Source organism: Orcinus orca, chromosome 9, assembly GCF_937001465.1.
Source record: "Orcinus orca chromosome 9, mOrcOrc1.1, whole genome shotgun sequence".
Taxonomy (NCBI): Eukaryota; Metazoa; Chordata; class Mammalia; order Artiodactyla; family Delphinidae; genus Orcinus; species Orcinus orca.
The window spans coordinates 47,973,791-47,996,068 of NC_064567.1; the positions used below are offsets into that span (position 1 = coordinate 47,973,791).

The window sequence follows — 22,278 nt, forward strand, 5'->3', positions numbered from 1 at the left end:
CCAGGCACTTGGTGGACATTGGTTCCCAACACTAGAGACAGCAGAGCTGATGAACACAGGCCTCCCTGATTGAACAAGGTGTGCTGTTTGCGCTCCTTTCATCATGTTTAACTCTAGTTCCTATCCAGAAGGGTCTGAAGACTGTCCTTTCCTTATTTCTGCCGTGTGCTTGGCTTTTCTCTTAACTACTTGAGAAGTCATGGGAGCTGGCGCTGTGACATTGAGCCTTTTGCCATTTAATTGACTCTATAAAACCACAGGGCAGTAGGACCAGATGAGCTACAGCAAGCTTCCACTCTGTGTCTCGTCCTTACTGTAGAACTGTGTGTTCAAGCTATTACCCTGAACTAGGAATGGTAGAGGAAGCACATAGCTGTCTACTGTGGAGGGTGCTATGTTTTAGAAACTTTGAAGTTGATAGATTTTTATTGCTTGGGTATCTTAAAATACATTTTCATATTTGAATCCCTTTATCTTCAGTCAGCCTGAAATCTGTGAGTGTGCCAGGGGTGATATGAGACAGAAAACAGTCAACTCTTAGTGGGTTTTTTTTGGCTGTGCCCTGCCCTGCTGAGAAATTTTAGGTTCATCTTCCTGTCCCTTCTTGATATAAGAGTGGTAGAGCGTTGCTGTATGGGGCTGTAGGTAGCCGCAGTATGGGATGCTTTACTTTCTTGCCAGTTGCCAGTTTAAGGAATATCATGTGGCTATGAAAAATTCAAGCGTTTCGATCCCACAGACCATTGACTGAGGTGGATTTTATCTCTGGGCAATGGTAGCCAACGTTCCAGGTTCACCTTTTGATCAGTGCCATAAACAAGCCAGAGAAATATCTGGGAGATTGTGCACTATGGCCACTGCACTTCATATCACATTTCTTATTGTAGCGACTTGTGCAAAAACTGTCTCGGTGGTGTGGCACGTGGCTTAAAGAAGTTCTTCTTGTTGTAGTCAGTAATTTCCAATGAACAGTGTTACTCTCTCCAGTTCATTCTGCTAATGACGTTCCATCTTCATGAGGAGGACGTCATCGTCCTGCTGTGAACACCCGAGGCCCTTGTCACTCCAGTCCTCTCCTGTAGAGTTTTTAGCATCAGACAGTTACTTTTTGGTCAGGGAGGGAGAAATAATGAAGGCGGCTATTATACTTTTACTGAATGCGAAGTGCTCCACAGTATAATTAAATCCATAAAATGGTGAGTCATGATCATTGCACGCCAGTCAGCCAGGAAGCGGGTGACGGAGCTGATGTCTATTCGCGACCAGCCCTGATGCTTTTCCTCTGGTAGCACTTGTGCAGGCTTCTCCTGATTTGTGGGCACCAAGTACCTAATTTCGTTTTAAGAATACAAAGCTTTCATGGATGCTCTAAAGGTTGCCCAAGGAAACATTTAATCTGAAAGAGATGTCTCAGGCCCGGTGGACATGTGTCTGGAAGTTCTACTTTCTTGTCGGTTACCGGGGTCTGCATTCTAGAAAAACAGGAGAATCCTGCCTGAGGTGCTTCCAGATGGTTTTGTTGTTGTTGTTATGGAAAGGCATTTGGAAGCTTCTGGAAGTCCATGTCACCACTCATAATTTGAGGGTATGTGAGCATAAATCTAGCCTAGGTTATGGAAGATGGTGGAACAAAGAAAACAGTGTTTCTGGAGGCCAGGGATCTATCAATACAAACAGCCTCAGGTGCATATGTAATCATCATAGGAGGCAGAGGAAATGCTGAGTTACTGATCTGTTCTCACTTGCGCTGCCAAAACCTCGAGACCCAATGTGATGGAGCCATTCAGAGAACCTTTGTCTCTTGTTTCAGAATTTGGCTTTCATGGCTTGCGATGGCAACGACCCAGGAAGCAGGATTTCTGAATAGTGTGTCCCTGAAATTCTTGGCATAGGAAAAATAATAAAGTGAACATGAGATTCTTAACTATAACACCAATAAAAAAATCGCCCCTACTGTCCAGTTTTAGTCTGGGAGTGGAAAGCATTGTAAATTGATTTTGATGCTGTCATTTTTGCCACCTGTGCTCTATGCCACTGTGTCTGTACCCCCTACCCCCATCACCTGTTAATGCACTTTGGAGTTAGCGTGTGTATCTTACATCCACCATGGGCAGTAAACACTTCCTGTACCAAGGTGCTTGAAACAATATCTGTCATTACATCAAAGAAGGTGTTATTGCCAAGTGCAGCTGGAAGAGTTCTAATAATGAGATGGTTTTAAACGAGGTTGTAATGAAATCTGTGTGAAATGTCTGAACCTTTTTCTAAGAAAACAAAAATGTGTTCACGTTTCTTTATAGTCTTACTATAGAAACATTGTTTTTGCATATACTTAGCACAATCATTTCTCTACATGAGAAGTTTGAATATATTTCTAGTCGTTAAAAGTGCATTTTTTGGTGCTGTGTTGGAGAAGCACTGTTAGGGAAGTTTGCTCTGGTGTTGAATTCTCTCTCTTCAAGGGGGGAAGAAAACCCTCTGATGAATGTGGTGTTTGTGGATTCTGAACCAGCATGAGAATTTCTGATTGAGAGTCTAGAAAAGTTATAATAAACATACAGTTAAGAAGGAGAAGAGTTGCCCTCTAGAATGTGAATCCAAACCCAGAAAAGTATGCAGTGAATAAGAACAATACTCAGTAGATTTTCAGATTGATGAAGCTTTCCAATGGCAACTAATTTGTTCCAGCATTGAAGTGAGCATAATTAACAGAGCCTTTCTTTCTTAGGCCGATTAACCACCAAAAACCATGCCAACATTGTAACTGTAAGCAGTGAAAACCAATATTTATGAGGGCGATTGTGCAAGAGTTTGTGTGACAGATGGACATTTTATCACTGTTGATGTTTGGAATTCTCTTGAAAAGTAATGCAATATCTTGTTATTTATGAATGAACAAATGATGGTGCTTTGCTGACTGAGTTGTCTTTAAAAAGCGGTCTACTAAATTAATCTTTTTCTCCATTTAACCTCTGTTACTTTAGGTTAGGTAGCCACATATATTTCTGATGTGAAAGCTGAAAAATCATAATTGTGTTTTTGTTTCAGATACGGATCCACGTGTTTTAGAAAAACAAGAATTACAGCAGCCAACCTATGTTGCCCTCAGTTACATCAATAGGTAAGCCATTTTCAGAATTTATAGCAACCTCATATCTGCCACATGTTTATTTTTTAAATGTATCTTTTTAACGGGGTAGGAAAAATGTTTTCAGTCTTCAGTATAGGAGATTATTTAAAATCAACTTCTATATGGAATTTTCTTGTTTCTGTGATGGGGAGAGGCAGGTTGTAGTTCTCTGTTCATAAGGCCGAAACATGACTGATTTATAAGCTCATGCTGGAAGTAGTTTGCGTGCAGAGTTGGAATATACTCTTTTGACTTCATAGGGCAGTTTGGAGATGAATGGATTTATGTTTGAGTGAAACTTTTAAACGCTGGGGTGAAGAGGTGCTTTATGAATTCAGAACATTGTTGGAATATCAGAATATATCAGGATATAACAAACTGAAATCATTTAATGTCAAAGTTACTTAGTAGCAGTTCACCTTTTAGTAAAAACATTCTCAACCGACCCCATCTGTGTGGAGTCACACTAGTTTTTCCTGAAACTGAACGTGCGAGCACGACCTTAGAGAACAGTTTAGAACTTAATATATCGGGTCTAAAAGAGGACTTGTTGTTTCATCCAACTTAAATAATTAAGGAGACAGGGATTTTTGAAGAGAACCTGAAATCAACTGATGTTAGGAAAACACCCGCCCCCCACATGAGAAAAAGACAAAGGAAAAGCGAAACTAGTTTTTAATGGGAATGAAAAATTCTCTGCTCGTAATTCAGTGCTTGAATTTCTATTGACTGTCCCCTTTTTATATAAGGCAAAGAGTGTTTCTGGTTTCTTGGTACCAGAGCTGAGGTTCGGGATCTGAGGTGGAAAGCTGGGAATGAATTATCTGTACTGTTTCACTTTAATGACTTTTCAGAAAATTTACTTAAATCTTGTCTAGAGAAGGCTTTGCATTGGAGCCACTGTGCTCAGCTTCAAGTTCTTTTATGAAGCATGTTTTTTAAAGGATTCATTAATATAAACATCTATTTGCATATCTTCTTTGGGTTTCCTACTTATCAGCCTTTCCTGGAAGCGAGATAAAATATCTAGTTTTTCATTAACCATAATTTTGGGGCTGTTTTAAGTAGAACACCTTCAAAATCACATCAGATACAAATAAAGATGTATGTGCTTATCTGGATTTCTCACAAAACCTGTGTTGTTTCCCGAGTTTAGCACAGGTTTTGAAAAGTCTTTAAGTATGCATTAGAATTATGTGAAAGAGATGTATGTGAATTAGCCTAGTAACATTGGGGAATAGGATAAATAGTCTTATAGATCAATTATGGTATTGAATAGGACTTTTTAATAGTGTGGCTATTGTATTTTTGGTAAAATATGTTACCTATGTATATACAAACGCGTGTATTACTAAGCCTTATTCTAATGAGAGTCTGTTAGATTTTCACATTCATTCTTCCTGTGTGTATTGTCAGCCATGTTGGCAACAGGGATCTACTAATTACACAGACATTACACTCACTAAAGAAAGAACTATTCTGCCAGGTGTGATTTGGGACTCTAGTGAAGTTGAAGTATAGGGACAAGGGCCACAGACAAAAAACCCACCAGAGAACTTGAATCAAGTGTGATAGTTTAGTATAAACTGTGCAGTAGGATGTGCTTCAACCCTAGAGAGTCAGGGTGTAATCAGTGAGTGTGGACTTTCTGAGATGAGTCTTCTGGAAGAAAATGAGCATTTAAAAAAATAACCTTTTATTATTATAGCCGTATATTGTAGAAAATTAGAAAATATAATCCAAAAAAATTGTTTTTTATTAAAACATCACATTCCCGCCACCCAGATATCACTACTGGTAATACCTTAACACACATTTTCAGATCACTTTTAAAAAATACTATATAATAGCAACTGTACTTCAATAATTAGTTAATAAATACATACATACATATATACATACGTACAAAACAATATAATTTTTAACCCAAAGCTGTACATACTCTTTTGCAGCCTGCTCAGTTGTGTCACTGATCTCTACTTTTTCAGTACATTTGCATCTAATCTAATACCCTTATCATATGCAGGTTTCCCCAGGTGATCTAAACAAGTCCATTATTGCTGTTTGTCTAACCCAGTATCCAATCCAGAACATCATGTTGCACCTGGATGTTTTGCCCCCCAAGTTTCTTTTAATCTGGCACAGTGACTTGTTGAGGAGATGGGCCAGCGTCCCACAGAATACATCCGCCTTCTGGGTTTCCTTTAGGTTTTCTCCAAGAGGCCATCTGGCAGGTTCCTCTGTGTCCTTTATTTGCTATAAGCTGGAAGTTAGATCTGGAGAAGATGTGTCTTGAACTGGACATATTGTATTTAGAGGTCTGAGACAATAAAGAATTCGCCATATCATGTCCTAGCTGGTAGAGAAGCAGACATATGTAGGGGATTGAGATGTTTATTTGTGATCTTTAAGTCAAGAGAAGGACTGTGTATGGAAGGTTGCCCAGGTTACTAACAGCCCTTCTCACTCGGGATCCCTCTGTGGACAGTGCTGCATATATAACAGGACTGAACACATGGTAGACACTCTAGATATTGGTGTGTAGGTGATAAATAAACACCTGGTAGGTGGAAAAGAGAGCTGAGCAATGGAGAGCTGCAAGGAGGAAGCCAAGTCTGGCCATAGGGGAAAAAAATGCTAAAAGGAGCCTTAAGGGGACTGGATACACTAAAACTCCTAGAAGAAAACATAGGCAGAACACTCTTTGACATAAATTGCAGCAATATTTTTTTGGACCCGTCTCCTAGAGTAATAGAAATAAAAACAAAAATAAACAAATGGGACCCAATTAAATTTAAAACCTTTTGCACAGCAAAGGAAACCACGAACAAAATGAAACAACAACCTATGGAATGGGAGAAAATATTTGCAAACTATGCGACCAACAAGGGATTAATTTCCAAAATATACAAACAGTTCATACAGCTTAATATCAAAAATCCAAACAACACAATCAAAAAATGGGCAGAAGATCTAAATAAACATTTCTCCAAAGAAGACGTACAGATGGCTAACAGGCACATGAAAAGATGCTCAGTATCACTAATTATTAGAGAAATGCAAATCAAAACTACAATGAGGTATCACCTCACACCGGTCACAGTGGCCATCATCGAAAAGTCTATAAATAATAAATGCTGGAGAGGGTGTGGAGAAAAGGGGACCCTCCTACCCTGTTGGTGGGAATGTAAATTGATGCACCCACTATGTACAACAGTGTGGAGGTTCCCTAAAAACTAAAAATAGGGTTACCATATGATCCAGCAATCCCACTCCTGGGCATATATCTGGAGAAAACTCTAATTCAAACTCTAATTCAAAAAGATACATGCACCCCAATGCTCAGAGCAGAGCTATTTATAATAGCCAAGACATGGAAGCAACCTAAATGTCCCTCAATTACTACTCAGAATATTAGCTGTAAAAAATAAGGGCTTCCCTGGTGGCGCAGTGGTTGAGAATCCGCCTGCCGATGCAGGGGACACGGGTTCGTGCCCCGGTCCTGGAAGATCCCACATGCCGCGGAGCGGCTGGACCCGTGAGCCATGGCCGCTGAGCCTGCGCGTCCGGAGCCTGTGCTCTGCAACGGGAGAGGCCACAACAGTGAGAGGCCCGTGTACCGCAAAAAAAAATTAAAATAAAATAATGCCAGCAACATGGATGAATGAACCTAGAGATTATCATATTAAGTGAAATAAGTCAGGCAGAGAAAGACATATCATATAATATCACTTATGTAGCTTCTTTAAAAAATGATACAAGTGAACTTATTTATAAAACAGAAATAGACTCACAGACATAGAAAACAAACTTATGGTTACCAAAGGGGAAAGAGGGGGAAGGGATAAATTAGGAGTTTGGGATTAACATATATACACTATTATATATAAAATATAATAAATAAACAACAAGGTCCTACTGTATAGTATAGGGAACTATATTCAATATCTTGTAATAACCTATAATGGAAAAGAATCTGAAAGAGAACATATATATATGTATAACTGAATCACTTTGCTGTACACCTGAAACTAGCACAACTTTGTGAACCAACTATACTTCAATTAAAAAAGAAAAGAAAAAAAATTGGGATAAAAAGGAGTCTTAAGGGCCTTTGATCCAGAAGGGAAACATATTGAAATTCACATGAAGCCAGTAAACATGCAAGAAGAGAGTAATCAAGGTTAGATAATAAAAGAAAGTCAGCTAGATGGCAATATCCTGAATACTGCAGAAAAGAGTACTACTCAAAAAAAAATTGAACAAATAAGGTTTTTTTTTCCCCTTAAACCTCAGGGGGAAATAAAATCTTAACTTTGCTGGGCAGTGAAGACAGGAAAAGAATTAATATTTTTCTGCTCATATATCTGTTTATGCAACTCTGATTTTCTTTTGGGCACCTCAAAATTGAGTTGAAACTTTCTTTGACAATAACACTGACTGAAATTGCAGAGTTAGGGTACTTAAAATGGAGCTAGCTTTTTGGATTAAAAAAAAAAAAAGAACTGCGTGGAAATCGGAGAGCCTTTGTTTATACCTATTTTAAATTGCTTTACTCTCTTGAACATAATGTGTTGAACAACCTTTAATTCCTTTAAAAGCGCATCTGTTACAACACCTGAGCAAATTTTAAAATAAAAATAGTTTAGTGAGAAAGAGGGAGATTGAATGAATTAGTGAGGGTTGAAGGAGTAGTTCCAGGGGAAAAAAGATAGATATGGATTCTAAGGATAGGAAGTTCTGTTGATTTTGTGACATTAGAAACAATGACAAGTTCATGTAATAGGAAATTTAATTGCTTAGTTTGTATAATATTTATACACCTGGCAAAAAGGTATAAAGGGCAAGAAGAAAAGCTAGATTTTGGATAGAGGAGACAATATAGAAGAAATAATACTGAAAGAGCAAACATAACTCTTTTTATGTCTTGAGCTCTATGCTAAGCATTTTTCACATTACTTATTTCATTTAATCTTCACAGTGACCACATAAAAGAAGTACTGTGATGATCTTCATTTTACAGGTTCAGAAGTTGAGACTCAGAGACGTTAAGTAACTTGCCCTAGGTCCCCGGCTGGTAGGAAGTGGAGTATTGGGTTCAGACCTGCACAGTTCGGCTCCAGAACCTGTGTTTCTAATCGCTCTACAGGCTGCCTTGTTGGGATATCAGAGAGTAAAGTACTAGCTTAGAAAAGTAAGAGGAGAATGTGGAAAACTAATGACGAAAAAATCGGGTAGGACAGCTGGGCAGAGGGGATGCAGAAGGACATAAAGATGAGAGTAATTACCGTGCTGTAGATAATTGGAGGGTAACAACCTAATAAAATTAAACAGTAGGAGACAGCAGAAGCAAAAAAATTGCTATGAGAAAGGTGACCAGGAGCTCCTAAGTGATGTATTGCTGCAAGGAAACTGGCTTGAGCGTGCAGGGCACAACCTAGCATAGCAGGCTTCAGCTAGAGTGGGGAAGGATGTCCACCACCACCTCTCACCAGTAGGCAGGTGATAGGTGCGCTGCGGGGTGAAGTCAGGCATCTCCTTAGAAAGGTTGATGAGAAGCGCTGGGCTGCATCTGGGTATTTCCTTCAAGTTATTGTTATACAGTCCAGGTAGCTGCCTCGAGGTGACAAGATAGCTTATTAATAACTTGTGACTCCCCAGAAATGGGTAATTGGGATAACTTAAAGACATGATAATAGACATGACTATAGCTGTTAATTACACTATTTTCTTTACAAAATGTTTGTATTAAAATAATTGAATTTTCCAAATTAACTTTTAATTTTTTAAATGTGTATATAATTTTGGTGTAAACTATAAAGGAATATCATGACTAGGCACAAATGGGTACCTTCTTGCACTCAATTCTTGTCATTTACTACCTAATAAACATGTAATATTCTCTCATTCCTAAACTACAGCTCTACTAGAATTCTCTTTGTAAGACTCCCTGCACCACCTGGCATAATAGTAGTTAGGTATGACCTCCTCTAAAAATGAATTTGCTTAGTGTTTGCTATTAAACAGCAAATTCTAGTCCCTAGAATAGTAATTCCAGTGGATGTTTGCCAGCTCTCCTCTCCCTCTCTCCCTCTCTCCCTCTCTCCCTCTCTCCCTCTCTCCCTCTCTCCCTCTCTCCCTCTCTCCCTCTCTCCCTCTCTCCCTCTCTCTCTCTCACACACACACACACACACACACACACACAGACAAAACTCATTTATTCCCAAATAGTTCTGTGGTCAATTGATTTGAGGAAATCTGGAGTTAAATAACATGGGTTTCTTTACCACAGGATTAATCAGATCCTCTCCTATGCTGATATGCATTTTAAGTCTCCAAGAGAGAGAGTATAATTTTCATATGTACCTGATCCCAGAGCACTTTTTCTTGAAACATCTGATGGGACTAGTTCTGCTAGTTGGGGGCTGCTAGAATTCAGTCACTTCCACTTACATCCTCAACTTCCCCAAGGAACCATGAAGCCTTTTATTCAGGACAGCCTGCTCGTCTTTTTCTGATTCAAAATGCAGAACACTACCATTTCCCTCCTGTTCAACTGGGAAGAACAAGGACAAAATTCTGCCCTTATACGCCAACTCCATCAACTTCTACTCTGTGCCTGTTTGAATAGTGATCCATTTGCTTCTCTCAACCTGCCCAGACACCTAGGTGGTTTCTATTAAAAATAAAGCTTTTTAGACATACAGATGGCCAAGAAGCACATGAAAAGCTGCTCAGCATCACTAATTATTAGAGAAAGGCAAATTAAAACTACAATGAGGTATCACCTCACACCAGTTAGAATGGGCATCATCAGAAAATCTACAAACAACAAATGCTGGAGAGGGTGTGGAGAAAAGGGAACCCTCTTGAACTATTGGTGGGAATGTAAATTGATACAGCCACTATGGAGAACAGTATGGAGGTTCCTTAAAAAACTAAAAATAGAATTACCATATGACCCAGCAATCCCACTGTGGGGCACATACCCAGAGAAAACCATAATTCAAAAAGACGCATGCACTCCAATGTTCATCGCAGCACTGTTTACAATGGCCAGGTCATGGAAGCAACCTAAATGCCCATCAACAGACGAATGGATAAAGAAGATGTGGTACATATACACAATGGAATATTACTCAGCCATAAAAAGGAATGAAATTAGGTCATTTGTAGAGACGTGGATGGACCTAGAGACTGTCATACAGAGTGAAGTAAGTCAGGAAGAGAAAAACAAATGTCATATATTAACGCATATATGTGGACCCTAGAAAAATGGTACAGATGAACCGGTTTGCAGGGCAGAAATAGAGGCACAGATGTAGAGAACAAACATGGACACCAAGGGGGGAAAGCAGTGGAGGGGGAGGTGAATTGGGAGGTTGGGATTGACATATATACACTAATATGTATAAAATAGACAAGTAATAAGAACGTGCTGTATAAAAAAAAATGTAAAAAACAATAAATAAACTTTTTTTGTTTGTTTAGAAATGATCCCTGTTTCTTCCCGCCCATCTCCAATGTCATTCTCTTCTCTCTCTAAGGAATAGAGCAATGCAGTGGTGAAGAGCATGCGAGCAGGAGTCAGACTGCTTAGGTTTAAGTGCTGTCTCTGCTATGCGTGAGCTATGTGAGCAAATCGACAAGTCTCAGCCCCTGTTTCCTCAACTCTAATGATAATAATAATACCTTCCTAACAGTGGGTATTAAATCAGTGTGGACAAAGCACACATAGCGGTCAGTGCCTGGGACATAGGAAGTGTTGTATAAGTAATAGGTCTTTTATTATTCTTTATATTCTGCTCATGCTAAGTCTCCCTTTTCTCTATCAAGTCAGTAATTAGAGGAACAACTGCAGAGGAAGCATTGCTTTGGAGCCAGGCCAGAACAGTTCCTACCAGGAAAGAAGCTCCACGAAGGCAGGGATACTTTCTATCTCCCACGACTGTGTCCCCAGCCCCCAGAACGGTATCTGGCACATAGTAGACTCTCAATAAATGTTTATTGAATGAGGAAATGAGTGAGTACGAATTTTCATATGAGTGAATGAGAGAGTGAATAAATCATTGATTCTAGGGACACTTCTCTGAGACACCAGTAGCCTCTACTTTCCATGTGCACTGAGAGGGCTATGTGATAAAAATGGAGTGGGGTACAACTTTTATTCAGTATTCACATGGAATGCAGCATAAAGTATGCTAAACAGTGGCCATTGCCAATTCCCCCACCATAACCAACTGGACAGATGGATGAGACAGTGGTTTTCAAGCTCTGGACAATAGGCAGTACCAGATGATCCCTGAGATAAAGGAGACTTAGGAGGTGAGCGCTGTGGTCATCTGGCTCACTGACAGGACAATTTCCTTACTGCAGTCGAGTGAGCTAGAACCCAAAGAGAGAGGGCTCAGAGTTAGGGCAACTAAAGCTGCTGGAATCTGTAGCACAGGGAGACTGGAGATGAGAGATCTGTGCAGAAAGGGACCACAAAGGTCTGTATGAAGGTCCTTCATGAGTCCATGGCTGAGAGTGGACATGTTCAGGGTAAGACTGTGAGTCTTACCAAAGAGCAGCAGCTACAGGGGTAAGGATGGAACAGCAAGACCAGAGGTCAAGCAGTACTGGTAGGCATTGCATTCTAACCCAGCCAGCATGGAAACAACAACCTGTTAATACCCTAATCTTCCAACTGAGGTACCAGAAAGACTCAAATTAGAGATAAGGACTTTGTTCTAGAGTGTGGCCTGCTCTAGAGATAGCCTAACAGCTCCTAAAACCAAGACTCCATAAGTTTTTCAGAGGAGACAGTTTGGAGGTGAGTGCTGACAAGTTAGAAGGTCTTGGGAAACACTTTGGGCTTTCACAGATTGGCCTTAATAAACCATAAATGTAGGCCTACACAAGTTCAACATGATCAGCCTGAAACTGAGCTGCCTGCTGGAACAAAAATCAATAGTCTTCACAGAAATTAATCAGATATACAATGTCTAATACACAATAAAAAATTACTAGACATGAAAGGCTTAGGAAAGTCTTACTCTTCAGCGTGAAAAAAAAAAAAAAGCAGTCAATAGACACCCTCCCTGAGATGGCTCAGGTGTTAGATTTAGGAAACAAAGACTTAAAAGCAGTCATTATAAATGTGTTCAAGATGTAAAGGAAAAATATACTAAATAAGAGTGTTTTGAATGAAAATAAAATTAGTCTGGATGCTTTTTTAAAAAAAATTCTTCTACCAGAATCTGAACTACTTAATGAAAGCTTTCTTCCTCTTTCTTTCATTCCCACTCCCAAACCTCACCTAATTCCCCCAAACCCTCACTCTTGCTATTTCAGTTGGACTTATTTTTGCCACATTATAGTCAGTCATGGCCTCATAAAAAAGGCTGTAATTGGCCAAGTGTGTACTGCCCTTCTATTTATTTTATACAAACAAGCCTGAAGCATTTGACTTTTTTTTTTAATCTGAAAGCAGTGGATTTTTTTTTTCATGAAACCACCTGTTGTGGTCTTTTGAGAGCAATCATTTATTACAGTATAAGACATGCTTTCCTATTTCCCTCTGTCCACTAGATCTGAGGTTCTGCTGTGTGCCCCGGCCCCAGACTGAAGTTTGTGGCCTAATGTATGCCATAAACATGTTGCATGCTGTCAGATCTCAAGCACCAGACATTGTGCTACTATTTTCTTAGCCTGTGTTCTTATGGACATCAGTTGAAACAAAGCTGAGATGGCTGCCTGCCAGATTCTCCTTGTAATCTCTCTGTAATATCTCTAACCTGATTTGCCTTGCTCGTTGTGTACTTCAAGACCCACGTACTCTCAGGAGACACTGGGAAGCTGGAAAGAGCCCTTATGTGACATTTTGGCTCTTGCTCCAACAGAATTAGCTCGTGCTGCTGGCATAAAACACATGGTGGGAGAGGTGAGTCCTGGCAGAGCTGGGTGGTATGATTCGCCTCTTAGGTACTGGGCCTCCCTGTATAACTTACTTGTCATCTACAGTTAGGGCAATCAGCATGTTAAAACAGGCTGCTTATACAACTCAAATCATACTGGGCCATTTTTTAGTCTTTCTTATGTCTACCCATAAGTATTTGTAATTGTTCTTTTTATGCATCTTTAAGTCCATTTCAAAGCTGCATTACATTTTTTCAAGATCTTGAAACTTATTGGTCGAAAGAGATTCGGTGATAGTGAAACCATTTAGAAATAGTCTTAGATTTCCTTTTCTTCTCCCCTTTGTAGAAACCCATTTCTTGGACTTTGTCCTAAGCAAGAGCTGCTATATTTTCAATATCTCCAGCTGTGACATTTCCCTGTGGATCAGAGTCCCCAGTACCGCCTCCCTCTTGTGCCCTCTTCCTGGCACCACATTTACCTAGAGACCTCTAGGATCTCAGCCCTTCCTTCCTTGCTTACCTCCACATTCGGGCTGGTTGCTGGATATTAGCTTTGAATTTACCAATTTAGATTAATCCCTCATCCCAGGGCCCTTGCCCACTCATTATCTCCAGTCGCAGCCTCAGGTCAACCTGACGTGATGTGCCTCGCTTCTCAGGCTAGCTGCTGAGTCGCTACAGAAAAGTGCCTTACAGCACAATGTGTTCCACCACAAACACAACCATTCCAACCTCAGCTGGACCCTCAAGACTGTCCCATAATCCTTTCATCCCAAGTTAAAACCTTGCTAAACTTACCACAGTCAGTTTCAAGTGTTTTCCATTGTATTAATGTTCCTAAAGGAATTCCCAGTCCCCTCATCAGCAGATGTTCTCAGTTCCTGTCCAGAAAAGATGGAGACCGTTTCTGCATCCCGTCTCAACTTCTCTCTTTTCCGTCTCCAATCTCATCTGGATTTTTCATCCATGTTCTGTTCATTCTCTCTCTCCCTTGTTCAAAGCTGGCGTCAAGGCCCATACTCCACAGCCATCTCTCGTCTATGTGGCCTTAAACCCCCTATTGTCTGACTTCATTTAGTCACACTTCATATATCCTAAGGTCTGGTCTATCCTAAGAATGCCCTGTCCTTTTCTGTTTTCTCTTCATGGATAACTACGTCATCTTCCCTGAGACCTTCCCCTACTTGACTTAGCAAATTTGATGCCCTTGGCCACTGTCTGTTTCTGAAACCATTTCCTCCCTTGCACCCACAAACTTGTCCTGTCCTGGTTTTTCTCCTACCTCTTGGCCACACAAATAGAGGCTTCTCCCTAAGTTTTGTCCCTAGAATTTTGCTTTTCCGTCTTTATTCACTCCATTCTTTGAGTTTAGCTCTCACTTCTGTGGAGAGGACTCCCAACCCCTAATGCCAGGATTTCTCCAATTCTCATTTCTAACTGCCGGTTGGTACATGAATGTTCAGTACAGGCTCAATTCATCCAGTGCTGGGCCCATTTTTTCACATCCCCCTCCAAAATGGCTTCTCCTTTTTGGATTCATAATGTTGTTTCATGATACCTACCCATTCATTAGCCTAGGAAGCTTGGAGTTAATTATTTTCTACCCACCACTTTCTCTCACCCCCATTTCCAAATAACCAGGCACCAAATCTGTAACATCTGCATCCTCATCACCTTTTAAAAAAAATAAATTTATTTATTTTATTTATTTATTTTTGGCTGCGTTGGGTCTTCGTTGCTGCACGCGGGCTTTCTCTAGTTGCGGCGAGTGGGGGCTACTCTTCGTTGCAGTGCACGGGCTTCTCATTGCGGTGGCTTCACTTGTTGTGGAGCACGGACTCTAGGCACGTGGGCTTCAGTAGTTGTGGCACACAGGCTTCAGTAGTTGCGGCTCACGGGCTCTAGAGTGCAGGCTCAGTAGTTGTGGTGCACGGGCTTAGTCGCTCCACGGCATGTGGGATCTTCCGGGACCAGGGCTCGAACCCGTGTCCCCTGCATTGGCAGGCGGATTCTTAACCACTGCGCCACCAGGGAAGCCCCCTCATCACCTTTTGAACACTTCCCCTGCTACCGTCCTTCCTTGAAACTCTAACTCCGTTTCGGATTGTCTCAAGAACTCATGAACCTCTCTGCCTGCCTCCACCCTGAGTGCCAGCTGCCATCAGAAGGTTGGTCAAAAGTATCAGTCCATCAGCACCAGGTACAAAAACCTTCCATGCTTTGCCCTCAGCTTGCCGTGTTCTTCCTCTTTTCTTCACTCTTTCCTGGCTGTGACAATTTTGCTCTTCAAGATCAACTTTTAATGCTACCTATTTTATGAAGGTTCCCCACAATCCCAGAATGATTTGTTGAAATCTTTAAGTTCCTTTTCCAAAATCATAGCATTTACACACTTTGCTCTGACCATTGACTCATAAAATTTAGATTTGTGTAGAAATGTACTTAAGATCAGTAGCTTATCTCCTCTCTCCCCAACTCCCCACCAAGCCTCCTACCCCAGAGCAACCAACATCATAGTGGGTCTCCATCTGCATTTGTACTCAGGTGCAGACATGTATTGTAAGGGTTTGGTTGTTGGTGACATTTGTTTTTATAAAAAATGGGAGCCTGAAATATATATATGTATGTGTATATGTGTGTGTGTGTGTGTGTGTATAAATTGCACACTTCTCTTTTTGATTTCCATTTAACTTCTTCTGGGTCAAAGTTAGAAATAGCTCTAACTCATTCTTTTAATACCTACATACAATTCTAAGAAACAGATGTATAATAGTTCAACCCTTTCACTACTGATTGGTGGACATTCAGGTTGTTGTCAGATTTGTTTGCATGTGTTTGTGTTTTTGCCACTAATAACAGGGCTGCCACATGGATTAACCCCTGTTTATTCTGCACGCTCATATTCTTTGCTTGTGTTTCTACATTAGTAGACCCTAAGTCAGATCACCTCCCTCTCCCGCCAATGGCTTCCCGTCTCATGTGGAGTCAAAATGAAACTCCTCAGCATGGCTCACCAGGCCTCTGTGATGGGGCGCTCGCCACCTCTCAGCCTCACCCCTCACCAGCACAGCTCCTGCTTGGTGAGATCGCCCTGCTCCCAGCCCTTGTCCCCGCTAGTCCCTCTGCTGGGATGCTCTCCCTCCCATCAGAGCTTCACGCAGCTCCCTCCCTCCCCTCCTTCAGGTATCTGGTCACATGTCACCTGCACAGCAGGCCTTCTCTGACCACCCGCTGAAATAGTTCCCTGTCGGCCTTACTCTGCTCTCTTGTTCTTTATGTTACTTATGACCACCTCAAATCACAGTTTAATTAATTGCTTTGTTGTTTGGTACCTGGCTCCTGCTGGAGAATGGGCGCTCCCTAGGGGTAGGGACTTTGTCTTGGTCATCACTGTGTCCTCAGCTTCTGGAACAGGGCCTGTTACATCATAGGTGGTCAGTGAATATGTCCTGAATAAGCGTGTGACTAACAATCGTAGTTTTATATGTATGTGTCTTATGTTGCCCTCCCATTACGTGTTTTATTCATCTTTCTATTCCTTGCCTCTTCACACCTGACTATATGGCAAGTACTTTGCCTATGGTATGAGATGCAATCAAAGGACTGTTGTGCGCAGTGGCAAATTTTAACATAAGGGACGACCTTGGAGATGCCCCTCCGCCTGCCACCATACACATTTAGAAAATGACTCAAGGCACTACACCTCTCTTATTTCATTTGGAAATTCAGATCGCTGGCAGTAATCTACTTGATTTATCGTTTTCCCCTTATGTGGAGCACCTCGGAGTTAATTAAGAAGGCCATGAATCTTCCCTCCGTTGCTCTCGCGCACTCCCCTTTGCTGGATGCTCTCATATTGCTGAGACTGTTGATTTGGGACTCAAGTTGAAACATTACTTAATTTTCTCATATTGAGGTTCATTATGCTGAGCCTCAAGACTAGTCTTGCCTCTGAAGGCCCCTTCACTGGCAAGCTTTAAAATAGTTTCGTGTTCCCAGTTTCTAAATAACTTGTTCTCATTTCCGCAACGATGGCCAAGACCCTGCCTGTTGGCTCACAGTAGAGCAGCTGGGTCAGCCCCGTGGCCCCAGAAAGACCTCACCAGCCTCACAGTGTAGACTCTCAGCTCTGGTCCGTGCGTAGGTTGTTCCCAGCAATAGCAATGCAGACTTAGAGGGGAGAGCTACACGGCCATGCCCCGCAACACCACACAAGACCATCCGGCCCGAATAAGAGAAGACAGTCAAGTCATGAGAAAACATTAGCCTTATGTCCTTAGAAGACCAAAGCTAAATTTTATTGAAATTGTCATGTTAAGGAAGAATGGAATGTGTAATACAGGAAATTACTTCCTTTGTCTCATCATTTTCAACACAGATTAGCTTCTGTTAGTTGAGCACCTACTATGTGCAGGGCACAGGGCAATGCACTTCACTGTGTCATCCGTAATCTCACAATGACTCTGCCTCACAGCTCTGCTCTCCCTTTTACCCCTAATACAATGAATTCCCAGGGAGGTTGTGGGACCTTTTAGTGCCTTGGACCCCTCTGGTGAGCTGGAGAAGCCTATGGACTATTTCCCAATATAATATTTTTAAGTTCATAAGCTAAAATATATAATATTACAAAGAAAGCCAATTGTATTCCAATGCAATTGTCAAAATATTAAAATTATGAATTTTTGATATGTGCTTCTTAAGGCCTTAAATAAGAAAGCTTAGGTGCTGGGTGAATAGTTTCCATAATTTCAAATTAGTATGAATATAAACAATATTTTGAGATATCTGTTACAATTATACTGTGGTATCAAAATATCTGTGACATCTCTGGGTGTGAAGTCATAGACACTGCGAAAATACTATGATTAGTTGCCTATATTCATAATTGAAAGAAATGCTACATTTCAGTTAGAGGTTAGTGAAAGGTGTAATTTTTTAATTGAAGTCCACAGGTCTCCTGAGTTCTATCCATGGTCTCTTTAGGTCCACATACCCCAGGTTAAGAACATCTCAGGTAGGTGTCACCGTTACTAAGTAACTTTCAGAGGTGAACGCAGATCCAAATTGATGCAATTCCAAAGTCGTTGCTTTTTCTTGTATGTCATGGTGCCTCCCCATACTATTACCTTGCTTTCCATAAAAACTTCACATATTTTACTCATCATCATACTGCCGTGTGGGGTAGGTCATGGCACAAACAAATAATAAAAATTAAAATGTATATAATAAACCTTTTTTTTTAAACAAGGAACTTCCACAAATAATTCCAAGCATTCTGATTTCTTATGAAATCATACATTTTCTCCACTGAGCCATGATTCTATTACAACAATTTCTCTGAGCTTATTTTCTACGAGGATCAGAGAAATTCAGTGACTTACCCACGTTCACACAGCTACTAGATGACAGACTTGGGATTTGAACTCCCACATCTTTTTGTCCTATATTCTCATCATTCTTCAGGATTACCAGGATACCAAGGTAAAAAGATGTCAGATAATTTCTCTCAAAACCACATGGAATCCAGGCATGTCCAGGAGAAGTCCCATGTCTCCTAATCTCCAGTCTGTTGTATTGCATCTAAAAACCTACAGCTCAGAATTTACCCACATATAGTTCTTCAGTCGGACATGCAAACCATGTGCAGTTACCAGACTTGAATAATTTAAGTGCTAGCTTGTATTTTATGTCATTGTCTCCAGTTGCTGATAAAACCCAAACAACAAGCAGGGAGGATTTTTCATTCCACCCTAATAAGCTGGTGGTAATTTAGTCTCTGGTCATTGCACTCCTGTCAGTTCTTTCCCAGGGGCTTTTCTCCCGTGCTTGAATGCCAGTTAGTGCATTTTCCTTGACAGTCAATTCACTCTGCACCGTTGCTCAGGCCATAAACGTGATGTTCGACAAGCAGAAGGATTTGCAGAGAAGCCTTCCTGGGGCTTCCACCTTTCGCGATCACCAAAATTTCCCTGCAGATTTAGGTGACAACATGGGCCCATGTAATTTACAGATGGTGGGGCCAGTGTACAATCAGTTCTTGCCAACTCCCTCTCTCATCTAATGAGATACGATTCAGCATGCCAAGACCAGAAATTGCCTCTGGCTTTTGGCGTTGTCCCTGCCTTCTCAGCAGTGTCTGTATACATCTTTTCTTGACTGTTCCTGGCTTAGCCAACTCAATTTTTCATTTCAAGTTCAGAGTTTAGCAACTGTCAATACTTGGTTCTCTCGAAAAGCAGTCTCACCAAGGCAAATTGCATGCCCTTCTCTTTATATCAGATACTGCCCAGGTTTGCCTTTTGCCCTAACTGAGGTTAGCCAGAAAGGATAATTGGTGTCACCGTCCCTACAACCAGAGAAGGAATGCACAGTGTTCTTTGGCAGTGTGTGTGAACTGCAGATTCCTCTGCACTTCAGTCTTCCAGGAAAAATAGAATCAATTGTTGGTGCACACTTGATTTATTTTTTCATTTTCATTATTGGGGCAGATTCATTTGGAGCAAATAAGCTGGGAATTTGCTTAGACTTGTTCTTCATTGTGACCATACAAACATTCCTCTTTCTTTTATTGCCCATTTTATCATTGTGTTCAGCAACAGCCACAGTCAGTGATGTACAATTCTCTTGGGCCAAACAAGTATGATGGAAAGCTGGTTTCTGTATCACATTCATCTTTGCTAGACGTCAGCCCTATTTTTGAAAACTCAAAGCTGGAATGCTTTTAATTAATAAAGGCACATTATGCTCTTAGCTCATTTACCCTTTAAAATTTTTTTTATGGTCTTTGGCATAGATTTCTCTAGGACTAAGGCATCAACATCTTATTTTCTAGAGTTTTAAAGGGACAGGCACATCTTTGTGTATAATATCAAAGTTAAAGAAATCTTAATTTAAACTTGAAAAGCTATTGTAAACCCTTCAATTTCTCCCTTAGGTCACCCAACATCCTTGTAGCCCCTAAAAGATGTTCAATACAAAAGACAGGTCCTGGCTCTAGAATTCTACCTGATAAGCCTTTTTTTCCCCATCTTCGAAATAACAAGAGCTTTGCCCATGGCTGTCATCTCTTCCCATCTGTTAATAAGTTTATTACGTGAACTGAATTACGAGACTCATTCTGTTACGTATAGAACAATACTGTTTATGGCAAAGCAAATTAATCAGGAATTTCATGTGGGCTTCCATTTAATTGCATTTTGTTTCTTTGGCTCACCATGTGTTTTTGAGATTCATCGGTGCTATTGCATGTATTAGCACATGTTTTGTTTTTGCTTGTCATATCCATTCTCCCAATGGCGATCTTTGACTATTACAAGTAGAGAGTCTGTGAACGTTCTCGTTACAGTCTTTTTGCAGATATAGCATGCATCTCTCTTTGGTGTATTTCTAGAAGTGGAATTGCTGAGGCATGGTGTAGTGTGTATTCAGCTGTTAGAAGCAGCCAAACGGTTTTTGCCAGTGGTTGAACCACTGCAGTCTCCTACAGGCGAGGAATGAGACTTCAGTAGTTTTGCCTCTTCACCAGCACTGTACTATCAGCCATTTTCAGTTTCAGTCATTCTGGTGGTTGTCTAGTGGTATTTGGAGCAATATATTTTTGGTCCATCATACCTCTTTATTTTTGGTATATAAAAATGCTAAAATAATAGGAATTAAAAATGGAAAGAAATAAGCACTCAGACTTCATCAACAAATTAGATGCTTTTATCTTTCCCTCCAAGTGTTTATCCACACATATGTCTAAAAATTGTGATAAACTCTTTCTAAAATTTTGCTTTGTCACTTACGTTTTTCTAGATTGCTATGCAATGATAAGTAGTTTTTAAAAACCCTGGCAATGTGAAGCCACAAATATGGCTGGTAAGAAGACATTAGTCCATCTTTTTACAAATAAAAGCGTGGGTCTGTTGAATCCTGCCTTTACCACTGTAAGAAAGGGCAGACAGTCAGAAAACTGTGGAGTGTCACTGTATTCTATTTTCTCCTCCTGTGCCCAAGCATAGAGCCCCACAGGTGTGCCTGAGCCATTCCTGCCCATGCCTCAGGGAGGGATGTGGCCAGACAGGATGCAGCTGAACCTGTAGTGTCTACTCCACTGCTCCCCCAGAGCCCCTGTACGCATCTTGCTCTGCTAGTGGCTTTGACCCACTGCCCAAACAGTGAAACTATGTAAGGTATTTCTTTTAAAAAATGAGAACAGCTTTTTTTTCTAAGAGTAAATGCAATGTGCCTAAGTATACGGATGTACATAATAAAAGTGTAAAGAAGTGCATGGCATAGAGAACTATAAAAGCCAGGATCACCGTTATCTCTAGGGACAAGAGTACCACGGGAAAGAGTAGGGAAAGGGCTTCACCTGTGTTGGTAGCATTTTATTTCTTAAGCTGGAGGTGGGTTTACAAGTTTTTGTTGCAGGGTTCTTTAAACCATTTTGAAATCTTAATGTTTTAGTCAGTTCATTCTCATTATTAATGATTCACATATCAATGAACGATATAAAAGAGAAATGAAAATATATTTCCAGCACCATGCACAGGAAACACTGCTCTTAACTTTTTGGCCCATGTCCTTCCAGGATTTTGTGTGTTCTATTCTCTCTATATATGTATGTGTTAATGTTTTATATATACACATTTATTAATGTATGAACATTTCCACAATGAAATGTGTGTGTGTGTATATATATACACACATATATATAAAGAGGGAGAGAAAATATAATATATAAATGGAACATACTCTGTACTCTTTTTTTTTTTTTTTTGGCTGTGTTAGGTCTTCATTGCTGCACATGGGCTTTCTCTAGTTGAGGCAAGCGGGGGCTACTCTTCTTGTGGTGCGTGGGCTTCTCATTGTTGTGGCTTGTCTTGTTGCAGAGCACAGGCTCTAGGCACGCAGGCTCAATAGTTGTGGCTCACGGGCTCTAGAGCTCAGGCTCAGTAGTTGTGGCGCACAGGCTTAGTTGCTCTGCGGCACGTGGGATCTTCCCAGGCCAGGGATCGAACTCGTGTCCCCTGCATTGGCAGGCGGATTCTTAACCAGTGCACCACCAGGGAGGCCCTATACTCCGTTTTTATAATCCTCCCTTTTTAAACAAATTTCATTGTGGAACTATTTATATATTAATAAACACAGCTATATATTATCATTAAAATGGGTATGTATTAGCCTATGTGTAAGTTTACTATAAATTTATTTAAACCAGCCCTTTCTTGATGAACATTTAGGTAGTTTTTCTTCTTTTCT

At 40.6% G+C, this 22,278-nt stretch overlaps 1 protein-coding gene and 1 long non-coding RNA gene across 4 annotated transcripts in view; both read left to right on the top strand.

Annotated features, from left to right (window-relative positions):
• Nucleotides 1-22,278, top strand: part of JAZF1 (JAZF zinc finger 1) — a 339,872-nt gene that overhangs the window by 184,542 nt on the left and 133,052 nt on the right. For all 3 annotated transcript variants that reach the window (XM_049714869.1, XM_049714870.1, XM_049714871.1), the window contains exon 2: nucleotides 3,049-3,121. In XM_049714869.1, coding sequence (XP_049570826.1) covers nucleotides 3,049-3,121 — 73 coding nt within the window. The remainder of the gene's footprint in view (nucleotides 1-3,048; nucleotides 3,122-22,278) is intronic.
• LOC125965413 (uncharacterized) overlaps nucleotides 5,007-22,278 on the top strand; it is a 45,085-nt gene continuing 27,813 nt past the window's right edge. The window contains exon 1 of the long non-coding RNA XR_007479256.1: nucleotides 5,007-10,055. This is a non-coding gene — a long non-coding RNA (uncharacterized LOC125965413). The remainder of the gene's footprint in view (nucleotides 10,056-22,278) is intronic.